We start from the raw sequence: 19,942 nt of genomic DNA on the forward strand, positions 1-19,942 counted from the left end.
CAAAATTTTCGTAAACTTTCTTTGTTCGTTCACAACATTTTCTATAACAAGTAGAGCCCGGATGTTTAGGCATTTATTTTGGTTAAAATAGTCAAGCATATAGGACACAAAAAATAGTAAAAATAGGAAGTTAAATAGGCATTTATTATTCATGGAAACAGACAAAAAAAATAGACAAATACTTATTAAACTATCCCATACGGTACTCACTTTCCTTGGTTACATGTCACAACAAGATGCTTTTTAAGTTGTCAACTGTCATAGTGAGCCGCCTGTCAGAGAGAACGTTTTTCATGGTGGGAAAAGATCTTTCTACTTCTACTGAAATGACTGGAGCAAACTTAAAACAACTTATTTTCTGACAGACTGTCTCTACTTTCTTTCAGAGATCGGGAAAAACCGACTGTGTATTGTCTCAGAAAGAGGGGTGTGAGAAGGGATTAGAGACTTCAAAGTACGCGTGACTTGTGCGTGCAAGCGACAACAGTAACGGGACCTGGAGACTTGCTTTCAATACTTCCCTCATCCCCTTACATTCGCTGGTAAACCCCGAAGTGACCTCAGCACTGAGGGTTATACCATTCAAACATCTTTGTTAAGGGAAGAGGATGGTATTTTTTGGTGAAAAATGAGTAAATTTTCAAAAAACAATTTTTTTCCTTAAAATACTCTGTGATATGTGTAGAATACATTGTATAATATTTTGTGGTTATTTGTGCCCTTATCAGTTGTTGAGACGCCATTTTTAAACTTCCTGCGCTCTGGATTTTTAAATCACACCGCCCTTTTGTTTGTTGTTTCCGGAACTTCATTTTTTTTTCAAAACCAAATTTTTCTTTAAAATACTCTGTGATGTGTGTGGAATACATTGTATAACATTGTGTGGGTATCTGTGCCCTTATTGGATGTTGAGACGCCATTTTTCAAGTTCCTGCGCTCTGGATTATTAAATTACACCCCCTTTGATTGCTGTTTCTGGAACTTTACTTTTTTCGCTACATAGCCAGACAAAAATCGATATAATTTTTGAACTATTAAAGATGTATGAATGAAATTTATAATACACATTCTCTAGACTATTAGGAAACTTTTCTCTGTAACGGAATTTCCCTAATTGATTTCATTTAAAAAATAAGTCTCTCTGTTTGCAAGAAAGAAAACAAAAAAAATGTTATTAAATTTTAATTGTTTATTTTACAAATGTAGGAACTAATATCAAATTTCTGTTACATACAGTTTGTAAAGCGTGCTTTTACAAATAAATTGTAACATAGTGTTTGAATTTATCTTTAAAAATGGCTTAGATATATCGAGTTTAGTAAAATCCTGCATTGGGTACATTTTTTTTTTCAAATCTGCCTCCCAAATAATTTATTCAAAATATTTATATTTTGTTGAGTTGCTATAGCCATGAGCTCTCTACAAACAAAAAAATTAAAATTTTACACAAAATAAGAAAAAAGTTTTAAAAATTACTATCCTCTCCCCTTAAGGGAAGAGGATGGTATTTTTTAAAACTGTTTTCCTATTTGGTGTAAAATATTAATTTTTTGTATGTAGAGAGCTCATAGTTGTGGCAACTCAACCAAATAAAAATATTTTGAAAAAAAAAAAATTATTTGGTTGCCCAAATTTGAAAAAAAATATACCCAATGCAGGATTGTACTAAAACCGATATATCTAAACTGTTTTTAAAGATAGATTCAAACAGTTTTTTGCAATGTATTTGGAAAAGCATGTTCTACAAACTGTCTGTAACAGAATTTTGATATTAGTCCCTACGTTTGTAAAATAAACAATTAAAATTTAATAACAATTTTCTGATTTCCTTTCTTGCAAACAAACTGACGTATTTTTAAAATGAAATCAATTAACAAAATTCTGTTACAGAGAAAAGTTTCCTAATAGTCTAAAGAATGTGTTCTAAATTTCATGCATGTATCTTTAATAGTTCAGAAATTATATCCATTTTTGTCTGGCAATGTAGCAAAAAAAAATTAAGTTACTGGAGACCGATAAAAGGAGGCGTGTGATTTAAAAATCCATAGCGCAGGAAGTTTAAAAATGACGTCTCAACATCCGATAAGGGCACAAATACCAACAAAATATTATGAAATGCATTCCACACATATCAAAGGGTATTTTAAAGAAAAAAAAAAAATTTTTTTTTGAAAATTTAATTTACCGGAAACAACAATAAAAGTGGGCGAGTGATTTAAAAATCCACAACGCAGGAAGTTTAAAAATGGCGACTCAACATCTGATAATGGCACAAATACCCACAAAATGTTATGCTTTGCATTCCACACATATCACAGAGTATTTTAAAGAATTTTTTTTTTTGAAAATTTACTCATTTTTCACCAAAAAATACCATCCTCTCCCCTTAAGTGACATAAAAGATGGAATCGATAGGGGAGAAAAGTTTACGACTTCTTGGAAACATATGTATTGCTGGAGAATAAGATTCTCAGCAAATATTTGTGTGAGGTGAATATATATTTTTAATTTGTACAACCGTTCTTTTTTGTTTTTTGATATAATTTATGTGTGGTTTATTTTAAATGCATTAAAAGTATAGAAAACTTACAATAACGACGTACAAAGGCTAAAAAAAAAGGCATTTAACCTTAAAATAGGCAACGGGAGCTAAAATAGGCAAAAAAAAAAGGCAAAATAAAAATTGGGCCTATAGTCCCCAAATGTGCGGAAACGTGTTTATCTCTAATAGGTCTTTCATACATACACTCACAAGCAAACGTTCTGATGGGGGCAGATAAAAAAGCTAAATTTTTTTCTTCCACCATGTTAATAATGTCAAAAGAAGTGCTTATACAAATTTTCGCCACTCGACCGCAATTACGAGGCGTCCAGGAAGTGATTTTCCCTGGGGCCGTTTACAGAAAAAAGCACAATTGCATGGAAATATTTACTGGAACAGATACAGCAATTGTTGCGGTATTTGTCAACATATCCCCCATTGGAACTGAGACATTTGTCATACCATGGGATCAATTTTTGTGTCGTAGAAGTCAGCCGCCTCAGATCGGAACCAGCGTTTGACTGCGTCTGCACCTCTCTCAATTCCAATGGAAAATATGTTGAAAAATAGCTCAACAATTGCTGTGTCCGTTCCAATGAATTTGTCCAATGAAATTGTGTTTTTTCTTTCTGTTAGCGGCCGCTGGCGAACTTATTTTTTTACGGCCCTAATAATTGCGGTCGAGTGGCCAAAATTTATACAAGCACTTCTTTTGACATTATTAACATGGTGGAAGAAAAAAAAAATAACTTTTTTATCTGCTCCCATCAGAATATTTGCTTGTCAGTTTAGAAAAGGCATTTTGCCTAACATCCAGGCTCTAATAATAAGAAAAGTGAAATATGCGAGAACTGCAATTTCACAACGGATAATGGAAGATGAGTGGGAAAGGAAGTTAAAAGAAATGTTTAATCATTCCTGTAGGAAGGCAGAGGTTAGACTCTATTTTGGAAGAATCTGCAAAGTATAAAGTGAAAATATCACTTAACAAGCTGACAATAAAAATTCAACTTAAGATTCTAAAAAATACACATTAAAAATCTGTTCTCGATGTATAAAACTAAAACTTCATTATTGTACAAGTTTAACAATTACATACAATCAATCCATACTATTCTGCACATTTCAAGACATTTGTATATGTATAATATATTATATTATAAAAAAAGGACTATGATACAATAACTGTTTGAAATTGTGACTCAATTCATACAAAGACATCACACTCAGGACTGCACGCACAAACACTCCAACTAAATTTATGGCAATATCACTAAAATAATCTAAAACAATAAAGAGAGAAGGAATGGGATCAACTTATTATTGTCTTTAAGTACTGCATATAAATTGCACTTACGATATTTTACTTTTGGCATAAACTTCAAACAAAACAGATCGTCTTGCTAACAAAGCTGACTATATAAACGTTTTTTCCATACTGTTATTTACACAGTATCATATAACAGTTTGAAAGGCACATTTTAACACTTTCTTCTCACAAATTCTTGCTTTAAAATTGACTGCAAGAAGGTCCCAAAACATTACCATACTTAAACTCTTAAAAAAAAAAATCATATAAAACAATCTTAAGATTTGATAACTTCTCATATTTGCATTGACACAGAAACTGTGATGTATCTGGAAGTCCTTAATGTCACTTCAACTGATTGTCGCCATTAAATAAAGCATTTTCACTGGCACACTGAACTCACCCATGAATGGCGATCACTCATACAAATTTGATGGACAAAATTAATCAACAAACAGTAACAGTGAAGTAAAAATTGGTTAGAATAAATCGAAAGTTCTTTCAATTTCGTATCGCCACCATTTTGTTAATGTCTGTCCCTTGAGAACATGGCTGCCAATAAACATTCTTTAGAATTTGAGGTTACCATATTTTGCTGGCCTACAAGACACACTTTTTTTTGTATTATTTTGAAAATACACTAGAATTCCTCGTATCCGGCAACTGTGGAACAAAGCCAGTGTCAGATAACCAATTTTGCCGGATAATTGGAAAATACGTTTATAGGTTATGTAAAGACACACTGTAGGCCTACTGCACAAACATTTTTTTTCATGTTGAAATTTAGTAATTTTCATATACATAATTATTTTATTTAACTAGCTAGCTAGCAAGTACAAATTAAAATTACTTACTTCCTTACAAATGGCTTTTAAGATACCCGATGGTTCATTGCCGCCCTCACATAAGCTCGCCATCGGTCCCTATCTTGTACAAGATTAATCCACTCTCTATCATCATATCCCACCTCCCTCAAAAATCCATTTTAATATTATCATCCCATCTACGTCCCAGCCACTACCGTAAGAGCCAGGCTCATGTACGGTGTGGTCTTAGCCAGTAATCTAACATAAAATTTACAAGGACAGTTTACTAAATACAGTAAGTAACTTAATTCATTTAATTCAAACCAATAAGGAACATAAAAAAAAGCAAGAGAAAAAGAGAGAAAAAATACATTTAATATAAATTGACAATCAGACAGAAGCCAGTGATATTCAATAAAAACATGAATATAGTCGACAGAAATAGAAAGTAAAAAAATACACACATTTGTTATTATATATCATGAATAATTTTATAAATTTCTTTTTTAAAAGCTTCAATTTTAAAATATTTCAAATTTGGAAAATGGTTTGTAATTTTATTATTAAGTTTTGGGTCGAAACTAGCACCATGTTTAAGAGTTGCACTTGTATGACATTTAGGCCAATTAATGGGAAAGTAGGCTTTTGTCTTTGAGTACGATATTCATGTCGATTAGATTTATGACTTATTTGATTTCTGTGGTAGTAAGTTAGTAAACTACATTTATAAATAAATATAGATAATTAAAAATAAAGATTTGAAATACGTACAATGTTCATTTTTAGTACTGAATACGGTAATGTACATTCATCAGTTCATAGTAATACATAATAGTGTAAAAATACTAAAAGTTTTCGTAACCTTATGACAATTTTAAATGGCGGTCGTGTGAGTCATGTGATGTGAAGAGCAGTGTAGCCAGCATCGCAACTACAAAGACTATAAAGTAGCGCTCGATGATTTTAGCATAAGAACATTTTACTTGCGTTTCGCGGAATCCATTGTGCAACAGCAATGTTTAACAGTAATACCCATGATACTATCCATCACTCGAACGAAATTTTTACGCGCTGTAGGAACAGAAAATTTCACACTTTCGTATTTAGACTCGTCCAACGTCCCTTCAAAACGGGCGAGTTCAAGTGGTAAATTTAAAGATATCATTTCTGCACATTGTTTGCAAGGTCCAAGTGACAACTTTCTGATGCTACCCTCTACTCCAGGGACATAATGGATTTTTTTGTCTATGTTTTCATGCATGAACAGTGTAAAGAGTAAACACAATATGCAATCTATGAAAACCATTCACATCTTTGTCAGACTCTTCTCTTTTGCATGAATAACTTTTTTTTTTGACCTAGCCAAAAGTGTCGTTGTTTTGGTATTGCCGGTTATTTGGGTGCCGGATACGAGAGATTTTACTGTACATCTGAAAAAATGCAGACATTGAGTTCAGGAATGAATCAACTCTTCATGGGATGCTGTGAAAATTGAGACAGTGATTAAATAATTTAAGTGTGGCATTAGTTATGCACTGGATGGTACAGAAGACAATTTGTTCTATGAGGAACCAGACTCTGATTTAGAAGAGGTTTAAAGAAACTCTTCATTTAGCTCTGGAGATGAATTTCTGAGTTTTGACGAAAAAGATTAGAAGATATTGAATGAACTAGACCTTGTATTACTTTAAATTTAAAATTCTCTAATTCATTATAATATTTGGTGATAGACATTTTCCCCTCAAAAATGTGCACAAAAAAAAAGTGTATCCTATATGCCATTGTCTCTTATATGCTGGCAAATACAGTATGTAAAAAGAAAAGGCGAGGAGGAAAGACAGAATGCTGTGATGATTCGAAATTTAAATGTCTGCTATATTACAACACTGGGTCAATTGTTGCACATTGTGTATTTTAATATGGCACGATGTTCCTACCTAATTCATTATTTCAGCCCACATGTGCAAAAATTTTTGAGTTCCTCTTTCTAATGATACCAGTTTCGTATAAATCCGGCAACTGACAGCGATGCTATAGCAGTTTATAACCCCGGAATGTTTCTGTGGACACACTGTATAATGAATACAGAGATATACAGTGTTACCACAACTGAGAGACAACAATAGTAATATGCGTTACAAGAGCGGTATGTTGAAGTTTTCATGTTCGAGGAAAAGTTTGAAAAAGCGAAACGTAGTTGAGCTTTTTTAATTTCCGAGAATTGAAAGAAAACATACCGCTTGTGTATCGTACATTATTTTGTGCGAAGATCGTTTAGTACATACCTGAAAGAGGAATTTCTAATTAGTTGCAATGAAATCACCATCTTGCTTTCTGTTCAATGACGGCAAATTTGCAAAACAAAAATATCTATCTTCAACATTGTTGCTTTAAAATGTTTTCTGTGTTTACTATACTCCAGCAGGCCGTGACATACGTCTGTCTTTTTTTCCCCCCCCAGTCTATAAATGCGAACTTAAAACAAACGGTAAGGTTATGTAATGATTTATTTTTCATTTTAATATTTTAACAATATTATTTATATAACATATTGCAGTAATAACATCGGCATCTGGAATCTTGTTGATTTTTTCACGGCTTCCTCAATGTTACTTGCATCACGAATGCAGTAACTTTAGTGGAGTTGTAGGGTTTACTTAATTTTTGCAAATACTTAAAAACAATAATTAACATTGCAATTTAGGTGAAATTGCAGTGGTAAGTTTCCAATTTATAATTATTACTATGTTAAACGTCTCTAAAAATAATATGTTAAAAGCCTAAAGCAGTAAAATCAATATGTCACTTAAGCGGTAAGAAGAGGGAAATTGTTATGTGTGTCAGGTTAGGAATACTGAATGTGGAATTTTAGACTTTCCGCGGATTGGTTTTGTGCGGAAACCAAGCAAATACGGACGATCTCGCACAAAATTAATTTGTTACAATTACATTTCGTTACATAATACATAGCTAAATTTTGTAATGTGAATACAAAAAAAATAACAAAAATAATTAGGCGATGTGGGACTATAAATAAGTGAATATATCATTATTCAGCCAGCACTCATTTCGCCATTCAGCAGACATGTTACATTCATATTAAGAACAGCTACAGTGAGTATGCAATAAAAATTATTTTTATGCAAGAAGAAAGGCATTAATTTTGTCCATCAGAATAAACACATTTATTCATTTTATACGAATCCTATGGCCACTATGAACATATCTTACAGGTACTTCGATGCATTGGTCCAACACTGTCACCACAAGCTAGACTTTGGACCCCGAGGGCTGAGCATGCGTCGTCTGTTGCCCAATAGTAACGTGCGTCACAAACGGGCCCTGAGTCCGGCCAGTGATGTTGTTCACTTTGGAGCCCACGCCCCGGCTGCCATGCGTGTGGCTCACGTTGTGGACGAGGGGCAGAGCCCCCGAGTTGTTCTGCTGCTGCACACTGCCGTTGCTACCGTTGCGGTTGTCGTGCATGTGGGAAGTTCTGATGTGGTGATTGCTGCCGTTCACATTCACAACGTGCGTGTTGCCGGTGGGCCCGTACTTGGCGTTCGTGGAAGACTGGAATTGCCGCTGATGCTGCTGGTAGCTGTTCACTCCATCTACAGCAAAAATAAAGACTTTCAATTATTCAAGATGGGAAGTTATGAAATGAACACACTGTATAAATACATAACATGGCGCCTATCCAAGTCAAATTTTCAAATTTCCTGACATTTCCCTGTTTTCCAGAGACAAAAATCATTTTTTTCCTCACACACAATGACTAAAAATGAAAATGAAAATTCAGTTTCTAGCTATGACAATAATTCTGATACACAGTCTGATCCGTTTGGGTATGGATAATATTAATCTATACTAATAATAAATCTGTAGCCGAAATTTTTCTGGTAATTTTCGATTTTACAAAAATAATTGGTCCTAACATATATAATTAACCACCCTGCAACCGAAAATCGCTTTTTTGAAATATTTGTTTGTATGTCTGTCTGTCTGTCTGTTTGTTACCTTTTCACGCGATAATGGCTGAACGGATTTCGATATAAATTAAGTTCGTTGTAACTTAGATTTTAGGCTATATGGCATTCAAAATACATTATTTAAAAGGGGGGTTATAAGGGGGCCTGAATTAAATAAATAGAAATATCTCGCTTATTATTGATTTTTTTGAAAAATGTTACATAACAAACGTTTCTTTAAAAATAATTTGCGATAAGTTTTATTCCTTGAAAAATTTTGATAGGACTGATATTTAACGAGATAAATGAGTTTTAAAATTAAAATAACTGCCATCTACGGCCGTATAATGAAATAAAAAACAAATGACTTCGTCTATAAGGAGCCTTGGACAGCAACAATCGAAAGCTATGAAAGATAGCCTACAGAGAATGTTTCTGTGTTTGTATGAAGTAATATCGGAAGCTAAATTAACGGATTTGCATAATTAATTATTATTATTTCACCATTGGAAAGTGTAGTTTCTCTAGATGGACATAATGCTATAATGTTATTACAGTAACTTCTGATATAATATAATATAATATAATATAATATAATATAATATAATATAATATAATATAATATAATATAATATAATATAATATAATATAATATATATGTAATGTAATATTATATAATATAATTTAAGTTATTTGAAGGGTTCAGAACCATAGTGGGCCAAACGCCATTTACTGAATACGTAGAAAACAAGGGTTAAAATTAAGTTATTACCACAATTCAATGAAAACCTATAACAAGTAAAATAATGTATACACATTAAATCTAAATGTCAATGTTCATTAAACTATGGTTGCATGTAATAAAAATTAGAAACATGTTAAAGGAATTGTCATTGCACCAAATGAGTGTCTCTGGACCAAAATGATCGCATTTTAATTTGGATGCAATTTAAATTAAGTAACATATTAAACGATTTATCCTTCTATCAAACACGAATGTTCCCTGGATCAAATGTCCTATTTTAATTATGTAATTACTTTATATTTATTTCTAACAGGTGCAGCGGAGCGCACAGGTACGGCTAGTTTATTAATATAAAGCTATTTTCAATCAATCAATCTTCGTAATGTATCTAGCTGTTTGCTGACAACATAAAGTCCACTATAGTCCACTGCAGTCTATTCAGTTATTGTTTTTCACGAGAAATGAGGGGTATTTTGATCGGTGTTCAATATAGATGCCTGTTGCTAGTAGCCAGAGTTGGAGTGTAGTCAATATATACTGCAGGGTTGTGTCTTCTGCAACTGTACTGATGATTTTAATTTACTTCTTTTGTGGTTTATGGATGGACAGTATAGAAGAATGTGTTCTAGATCTTCATCATGATTATTACACGACAGACAAGTAGGATTATCAGAAATGTGAAATCGGTGTAGGTACAATTGAGTGACCTGTTCTGGCTCTTGTTAAAAATGTTTGAACATGTCTGGGCAAGTTTTTGTACATTTCCAGGTCATTTGGTTTCTTTTGTACGGACTGTGAAATTTTTCCTTTGTCAGAAGAGAGCCAATTGTTGATCCATAGGTTTGTAAAATGAGACTTTACTGAAGCAAAAGCATTGGATAGAGATATCACTTGAAGAGGTCTTGGTATTATAAAGCTATTATGATAATAGGAAAAATTTCTTGCTGGTTATATTATGATTAAAAGATGGCAGTTTCCATATATGACAATCAGCAATACATAATCTGATAGGATAAATGAAAATCGTAGTTGATTAAAATGGCTACTACAAATCAACAGCGGGCACAATGTGTTCTTTGGTATGCTAAATTTGAGAGTGTTAAAAGAGTTCAAAGGGAATTTCAACGTGAGTATGGTGTGCATAATGTATCTAAATACGATTCCATAATGTTGTGGTATCGAACATTTCAACAAATAAAGTTCATTAGTAAATGTTTTATTTACTTACTTACTTACAAATGGCTTTTAAGGAACCCGAATCTTCACTGCCGCCCTCACATAAGCCCGCCATCGGTCCCTATCCTGTGCAAGATTAATCCAGTCTCTATCATCATACCCCACCTCCCTCAAATCCATTTTAATATTATCCTCCCATCTATGTCTCGGCCTCGCTAAAGGTCTTTTTCCCGCCGGTCTCCCAACTAACACTCTATATGCATTTCTGGATTCGCCCAAACGTGCTACATGCCCTGCCCATCTCAAACGTCTGGATTTTAAGTTCCTAATTATGTCAGGTGAAGAATACAATGCGTGCAGTTCTGTGTTGTGCAACTTTCTCCATTCTCCTGTAACTTAATCCCGCTTAGCCCCAAATATTTTCCTAAGCACCTTATTCTCAAACACCCTTAACCTATGTTCCTCTCTCAGAGTGAGAGTCCAAGTTTCACAACCATACAGAAGAACCGGTAATATAACTGTTTTATAAATTCTAACTTTCAGATTTTTGGACAGCAGACTGGATGATAAGAGCTTCTCAACCGAATAATAACACGCATTCCCATATTTATTCTGCGTTTAATTTCCTCCTGAGTGTCGTTTATATTTGTTACTGTTGCTCCAAGATATTTGAATTTTTCCACCTCTTCGAAGGATAAATCTCCAATTTTTATATTTCCATTTCGTACAATATTCTGGTCACGAGACATAATCATATACTTCGTCTTTTCGGTATTTACTTCCAAAGCGATCGCTTTACTTGCTTCAAGTAAACTTCCCGTGTTTTCCCTAATCGTTTGTGTATTTTCTCCTAACATATTCACGTCATCCGCATAGACAAGAAGCTGATGTAACCTGTTCAATTCCAAACCCTGCCTGTTATCCTGAACTTTCCTAATGGCATATTCTAGAGCGAAGTTAAAGAGTAAAGGTGATAGTGCATCTCCCTGCTTTAGCCCGCAGTGAATTGGAAAAGCATCAGATAGAAACTGACCTATACGGACTCTGCTGTATATTTCACTGAGACACATTTTAATTAATCGAACTAGTTTCTTGGGAATACCAAATTCAATAAGAATATCATATAATACTTCCCTCTTAACCGAGTCATATGCCTTTTTGAAATCTATGAATAACTGATGTACTGTACCCTTATACTCCCATTTTTTCTCCATTATCTGTCGAATACAAAAAATCTGATCAATAGTCGATCTATTACGCCTAAAACCACACTGATGATCCCCAATAATTTCATCTACGTATGGAGTTAATCTTCTCAAAAGAATATTGGACAACATTTTGTACGACGTCAACAAAAGTGATATTCCTCGAAAGTTACCACAGTTGATTTTGTCCCCCTTTTTAAAAATAGGTACAATTATGGACTCCTTCCATTGTTCTGGTACAATTTCCTTTTCCCAAATAGCAAGTACAAGTTTATAAATTTCGCTATATAATGCACTTCCACCCTAAACGGATCACCCTGTACATTCAAAAGTGGGTGGGGATGAAGTGATGCAACAGAAAATTGAATTAGCAAAAAATAAAAGTAATTTTCCTCAAAATTGTGGCCCCTGCACATGTAAAATTAATCAAGATGTAAAGTTCTGCAATGAACACACTATTTACAGACTTCTTGTTCGTCACACAGCTCAAGAGATTCAGCACTCACTGTTGTTCTTACTGTTCGACACTCGGTTGTCCTGCCCCTGCGTCCGCCGTGGCAGTGAGTTGGAGTTGTTGTCGACGGTGACGGTGGTGCAGCGCTGGTGCTGACTGGCCCTCAGGGCCTCTTCGCGGTGCTGGCTGGCCCTCACAGGATCGTCCCTGTGCGGCCCTGCCCTGCTGGCCTCAGTGGCCCGCATCACTCCCTGCACGCTCTCGTACTCGTAGAAGTTGGACACTGGTCGCTGGTGCGGCTCGCGGTTGTCACGTCGCTGTGAGTGGTAGTGCTGTTGTCTCCGACTGCATACCACAGCAACCAATTCAATTAGCAAACATGGCGGCAGTATATGAACAAGTGTGAGGTTAGGATCGCCTGTGATGTCGGATTTATTCCTTTCAAGTAATGAACCCTATCGAAAATTTGTGTCTCAAGATTTATATAGACATTGAATAAAAACTGAACTCTCACACACTGAATATCAAAAATACTGCAAAAGTACGGGCTTTTTAAACCCCCTCTAAGTTGTATGCTTATACAGGGTGTCTCAGCAAGTATCTATGTAACATATTCAAGATAATGTAGTTTGGGTTAACCTACATCAATTTATACGATGAAAGCGTAATGGAACGGAGAAAAATTCTCTCCGGCGCCGGGATTTGAACCCGGGTTTTCAGCTCTACGTGCTGATGCTTTATCCACTAAGCCACACCGGGTACTATCCCGGCATCGGATAGAATCGTCTCAAATTAAGTTCCAACTCTTGGGTTCCCTCTAGTGGCCGCCCTCTGCACTACGTCATAGATGTCTATGAACATAGGACTGAATTCCACACATGTGCTGAGGTGCACTCGTTATGAGTGACTAGTTGGCCGGGATCTGACGGAATAAGTGCCGTCTTAAATCACGAAGTGATTTACGCATATCATATATATTATTTTAATGTACCGAAGTACATATGATATTTCCATGCAGATATTCTGCGTTACCATACGATGAAAGAGTAATGGAAAGGAGAAAAATTCTCTCCGGCGCCGGGATTTGAACCCGGGTTTTCAGCTCTACGTGCTGATGCTTTATCCACTAAGCCACACTGGATACCATCCCGGCGTCGGACAGAATCGTCTCAGATTAAGTTCCAACTCTTGGGTTCCCTCTAGTGGCCGCCCTCTGCACTACATCATAGATGTCTATGAACGTAGGACCGAAGTCCACACATGTGCTGAGGTGCACTCGTTATGAGTGACTAGTTGGCCGGGATCCGACGGAATAAGTGCCGTCTTAAATCACGAAGTGATTTACGCATATCATATTTTTTTTTCTCCATTCCATTACTCTTTCATCGTATGATGACGCAGAATATCTGCATGGAAATATCATATGTACTTCGGTACATTAAAATAATATACATCAATTTAACCTGATATATAGAGGGGAATTCGATCTGGTGCTTTGGATTGAACTTCAGCATAGCTCAATGATTAGAGCGCTTGGTACGTAGAACCAAGGACCCGGGTTCGATCCCCAGTGCTGGAGCGAATTTTTCTCCTCCAATATTAATTATTAAATATTAAATGAACCCTAGTAAAGTTATGATTCTAAAACTCGCTGAACGGAACTGTTATGAGATTCCTTACCCTATCTTTATGAACGCATATGTCTATTCTCTTACAATTTCATCTCTATATTATCTAATAAGAAACACTAAGCTGTTTGTTAATTAATTATATTTACATAAAAGTTGGGGTATTCTCCAAAAATTGTAGGCCTACCACACATATTATTTCAATGCATTAATCTATATAAAAAAAAAAGTCAGAATACCTTTCTCTCATGCTAGCTCAACTATACATAATTTATGTATACTTATTCAATATTGCTTTGTCATATATACAGAGTGTTTCATAATTATAAGTACAAACTGCAGGGGCGAGTAGAACACAATGAAACAAGGCAAAACGTCCTAATATAAATAGAAGTCCAGAAACCATCCAATACATGGAAAAGATAAGCCAAAATTTACTTTAAAAAGAACTGATAATATGAACTAAATATAAGTTGTCATTCCTTTAGGAAGAGAGGTTTGCATTTTACTTCAGTCTGCCTTTTTCTTTCTTGTGTTATATTTTACATTTTTCCATGTATTATACCAAATTTAACAAAAAAAGTTATGTCTGCAACAAGAATATAATTGTAGGGTTTATGTAATAACTGTCATAATCAACATTACACAGAGATGAATACAACGTTTTATGCAATCCTACCATTATAAATTGGAAATAAATACTTACGAAATTACTTGAAATTTTCGAGTAAGCTCTTACCTCATGTGATGATGTGATGTTTTTTTTTTTTTTTCAACCTTCATTTGTTTAAAAGCAGCGATAATATATGTCGAATAATGATGGGTGTACTATATTTATGCACTGCTAGATAACCTTACAGCATGTATACCATAAAAACCCGTTATTCATGATTTTAATCGTCATAACAACCTATTTATAATACTAAGATTGCATAAGCAGTATTTACAATCTACAACTACAAGAGAAGCACAACAATGAGCATGCGTAAAAGATTCTAATCCAACATGCAGACATGAAAATAAAGCGATTTCAGCACATACTGGACAACACAACATCTAGTAGGCACTGGCTTGACATTTCATAATAGAAAAGCTGTAATCAAAGCATGGCCACCTACAACAATAAACAACGGTTCATGCAATCTACAGAATGATATGAAATGTATGTTAAGAAGGCCACATTAAAAAGGATTCTGTAAAATATATATTTGCTCTGTCATTTGTTACTATATTAGATTTCCAAATAAAAAACAAAAACAAAACTGCAACATTTAATAACTGCGTAACTACAAAGAAATTAAATCTGTTTACAAAACTAATATGAGGAACAAAACAAAATGAATAGCTTCAAAAAACAAACAAAAGTGTCACCAATAACCATCAGCAGGTTTGTTACTCTCTTTTAGTTGTTACTGCTACTCTGATCGACTGTTTGATTCCTACCTTTCCTCTTCAACTTTAAATCTCTGATGTTGCACTTGTAGCCTCATTTGCATTATCTGTACCTCAGAGAGCTGTTCTTTGCGTTTGCTTGCGAGACCCAAGAAAAAGAAGGAAGAACTGTTCGTTAGTTTTAACTTTTTATGTGGGTTAGTTTATCAACAAGGGCCAAAATCAGGGTTGTGCAAACAGAGATAAGTCAGCCATCATTGGGAATGGGGCGAGGGGATAGAGATGAGTCCTGAGATAATTTCAGAATTAATTTTAATATGTCAATACCAGAGAATCAACCTTCATTAATTTGTTTTATAAATATGATGTCAGAAACACACAATGGCAATCAATTTAAAATTAAATAAGACAAATTATCTTCGTGATTTTGTATTATTGTATTGTATTTATTAACATTCCATGGTATTCATACATTGCTCACAGCTAGAATATGGAACAAGTCAAAAAACTTAATACTATTATAAAGTCTTAATTTATAGTCACAGTCTAGATGAAATATATACAGACGAGATTTACAATATAGTCTACTAGTACAACACAAAGTTTTAGTATCAATTTCATGAAGCGTTATTGAATGTCATGAATTCACCTACATAATTTTATGTATTGAGTTTCATTTTTTATACCGATAGAGAGACTATTAAAAATGTTTACTGCCATATAACGCACTCCTTTTTGATAGCACGATAGACTTGCCGATGGAGTATGAAAGTCATTTTTTGACGTGTATTTATGCTATGAACTGTTGAATTAGTTACAAAGTTTTCACGATTGCATATGAGGAAGTTTATTAATGAAAAAATATACTGACAAGCCATGGGCATTATTTGTAGTTTTTTAGAATAGTCCTACACGCTTCCCTAGATTTGACACCTACTGTTATTCTAATTACTCTTTTTTGTAATAGAAATATATACTATCTGTGGAATTTCCCCAGAATATTATTCCAAAACTCACTACCGAGTGGAAGTATGCAAAGTATATTGTTTTTAAGGTACTGATATTTACTATCTTTTGCATAGATCTAATAGCAAAACAAGCTGAATTTAGTTTGGGGGTAATTTCTTTAATATGATTTTTCCAATTTAACACATTATCGATTTTTAAGCCAAGAAATGTACCTAGTGCACAGATAAATGACTACAAATGAAATGATGTAGTTTGCACAAATAATTAACTATTTTCAAAGAGAAATTCCTGTTTATACTTCTCGTTGAAATTGAATAGGCCTACCTGGGTGCAACAGAAGTGTTGGTGGCAAAATGATATGTTGAGAAAAAAGGCATTAAAGTTTTCGAACGTGTCAAACTTACAGCAACATGTGAATATCGTCATTGTTTCTGCAATAACTCCTATGTGCAAGATATACAATTTTTCAGTAAGAGGAAAAAACACATTAATTCATCCTATAGCAGCCGTACATAGGGAATTGTGAATGCTTACATTTTCGAAAGAAAGAAATGTAATTACATATAGGAGATTTTATTATTTGCTGTATCACTATTTAAGTTATTTAATCGGTCGGGGCAAGTTATCTAGTTGAGGTTTTTACCGGGGTTTTCCCTCAATCCAATATGGGCAAATGCTGGGTAACTTTCGGTGTTGGACCCCGGACTCATTTCACCGGCATTATCACCTTCATTTCATTCAGACGATAAGTAACCTAGATGTTGATACAGCGTCGTAAAATAACCCAATAAAATAAAAAAATAAACATTATTTAACAGAGCAAAAATCTGAAAATCGATCAGTATGTCACATAGGAGTTATCGCAGGAACAACGACGATATACTGAAAAATGTATTTATTAGTAAGAAAATACATATTGTCAACATTCTGAAGTACCACCACATCAAATTAAACTATTTTTTTTTTTTTTTTTTTTGTTTTTTAAAAAAAACATGGACTTTTGAAATAATACCTACAATCAGTGGTGATATTCAAAAAGTTTAATACCAGTAACCAGTTCTCTCATGTATACCTATGTTAAACATATTCGGTTATGTCCATGGTAATTGAAAAATATATTACCTAGACTTTATTGTTTTAGTTTTATTTTTAATGAACACCGATCAAAACACCCTTCATTTCTCGTGAAAAACAAAAAAACTGAATAGAGTATAGTGGACTTTATGTTGTCAGCAAACATACATTAAGAAAATTGATTGATTGATTAATATTATACATTTATTTGAATGGTTTTAATTATGAATTATTTTTTAGAATAGTTTCTTTAATATTTTCCGTTAGTGACGGTGCTTTGGGTTTATCTATTTTGATTTCTATAATTCGTAGATATGGTAATGATTATTTTCAGTCATATGTTATATTGCAATGTTAAAATTTTTAATGTAGCCTATTTAATTTTTTTGATCCCAAATCAAGGACGTAGTTTGAAAAATGTATAAAGTACCTTCCTTAAAGAAGCTTCAGCTAATTGACTTTATTTAAATCTAGATTACAATAGTTGGTGAAATGCACACAAACTTATATTACCTTTAACTTCCTTCAAGTTAAATAGGCTTTAGCAACATGTTGGTGAAATCAGCCCATATAATTTTCTAATTCCTCCCTTCCCCCCCAGGATTTTTAGGACATATTTTTCAGAATTTTATTTTCCTCGAAAAGGTGCAGGGCATGTAGCACGTATGGGCGAATCCAGAAATGCATATAGTGTTGGTTGGGAGGCAGGAAGGAAAAAGACCTTTGGGGAGGCCGAAATGTAGATGGGAGGATATTAAAATGGATTTGAGGGAGGTGGGATATGATGATAGAGACTGGATTAATCTTGCTCAGGATAGGGACTGATGGCTGGCTTATGTGAGGGCGGCAATGAACCTCCGGGTTTCTTAAAAGCCATAAGGAGAAAAAAAACTGTACTGATAACAAAATTCAAATTTGATTGAAGAACAATCAAAGATTAACACCAGCTTTAACAATAAATATACAATGGATAGTTACTTTAAAAAAATTATCATATTTCAACTGTAATACAGACAGACATTATTTGATCTCGAGGTTTGCACAACCCTGTTCCAAGTCCATGAAACAGTTGACATAATCTGTACAGCGCTATCAGAAAAATCCAGGATCTCAGGAATATCAATTTCATGCTGAAAACAAGACTTCAGACAAAATAATAGGACGAAATAATAAAAACATTGACCAATAACCATGCAGGAGTAACAGAACTACTGTGAACCCCACATTATTAATATGTCAAATCATTTAAATTTAACTACACCCAACTAAACATAAATTCCAGTGGTCAACAGTGATTTTGTTAAATGTAAAATTTCTGCTGTTTCTTATGTAATTTCATCTGCTGATTCCAAAAATGAAGTCAGAATTTTTCTACGACCCACCATTTTTTTGTAATTTTATAAAAACTGAACTATTTTTATTGGTATATACAGTCCTTAACATGCTAATGGAAATAAAATATTTCAAATATTTCATTTTATTGCTTCAACAATTGACTACATACTTGTTGTCTGTGAAGTCAGAATTCATAAAAACAAATTTTATTCCTCATTAGACTGTTGTTGTTGTTGTTGTTGTTTTATAATGCCAGGCATTGGACAACAAAGTCATTTGACCTCTTGCACTCCAATATTTTTCAAAGATGTTATCATGACCAGCCACCGAAGCACAGATTTTGAGGTGTTCCGATTCCATTTCTTGGTTTGAGTTGCACAATGGGCAGTTAGGGAACTGATATATTCCAATTCTATGCAGGTGTTTGGCCAAACAATCCTGGCCTGTTGCCAATCTAAATGCAGCTACAGACGATTTTCGTGGTAAATCAGGAATTAACTGTGGATTATGATGCAGAGAGTTCCATTTTTTCCCATGGGATTGTGTTATCAAATTTTGTTTGTTGAAGTCTAAGTATGTAGATTTAATAAATCTCTTCACAGAGTAATACGTAGATTTAGTAACAGGTCTGTAAGTAGCAGTGCTGCCCTTCTTTGCTAAAGCATCCGCATTCTCGTTTCCCAGGATTCCACAATGGGATGGTATCCATTGGAATACAATTCTTTTATTGAGTGATATTAATTGAGAGAGCATTTTAGTTATTTCTGCTGTTTGAGATGAAGGTGTGTGTTTAGAGGCGATTGATAGAATAGCTGCTTTAAAGTCTGACAATATAACTGCATTCCTAAATTTACTGATGTGTCATAGAAGATTCCTGAGACATTCACTTATTGCAATGATTTCTCCATCAAAACTTGTTGTTCCATATCCAAGAGATCTATAAAGTGAGAAGAGACAGCACGTAACACCTGCGCCGGCACCTTGTTCTCTGGAGATCAAGGATCCGTCGGCGTATAGGTATAATGTTGCAAGGTATTAACACCAGAAAAGTTTGAATTATATTTCATATAATTACTCAAAAACCTTGGGTGATAAAAAAATTTTGAAAACAGTTTTGAAATCAGCACGAAAAATGCTACAAGAGTCACCCATTTTTTTTAACAAAAAATATGTTTAATTTTGTTGACCAGTGATTCCTGTCATCTACAGTCTTAAATGATATGTCCTCATCGACAATAAAATACAAAAATATCTAAGTGTTTGACATTGAGTAAATACAGTAGAAGGGCACAGCTCTCTATCTTTTTATAGTTCTGGAAAAATTTTAATAGGGGCT

At 34.1% G+C, this 19,942-nt stretch overlaps 1 protein-coding gene across 11 annotated transcripts in view; it reads right to left on the reverse strand.

Moving 5' to 3' along the window:
- Positions 1-3,457: 3,457 nt before the first annotated feature.
- The window catches only part of LOC138700988 (partitioning defective 3 homolog), a 467,315-nt gene continuing 450,830 nt past the window's right edge, over positions 3,458-19,942 (reverse strand). For 9 of the 11 annotated variants that reach the window (XM_069827453.1, XM_069827458.1, XM_069827457.1 and 6 more), the window contains 3 exons: positions 15,280-15,366; positions 12,261-12,553; positions 3,458-8,271 (listed from right to left, as the gene is read on the reverse strand). In XM_069827453.1, the coding sequence (XP_069683554.1) occupies positions 7,928-8,271; positions 12,261-12,553; positions 15,280-15,366 (724 nt within the window). In that variant the 3' untranslated portion in view covers positions 3,458-7,927. The remainder of the gene's footprint in view (positions 8,272-12,260; positions 12,554-15,279; positions 15,367-19,942) is intronic. The other 2 variants (XM_069827450.1, XM_069827454.1) reach the window with 2 other exon arrangements.

This window comes from Periplaneta americana, chromosome 6 (assembly GCF_040183065.1).
Source record: "Periplaneta americana isolate PAMFEO1 chromosome 6, P.americana_PAMFEO1_priV1, whole genome shotgun sequence".
In the NCBI taxonomy this organism is placed as follows: domain Eukaryota; kingdom Metazoa; phylum Arthropoda; class Insecta; order Blattodea; family Blattidae; genus Periplaneta; species Periplaneta americana.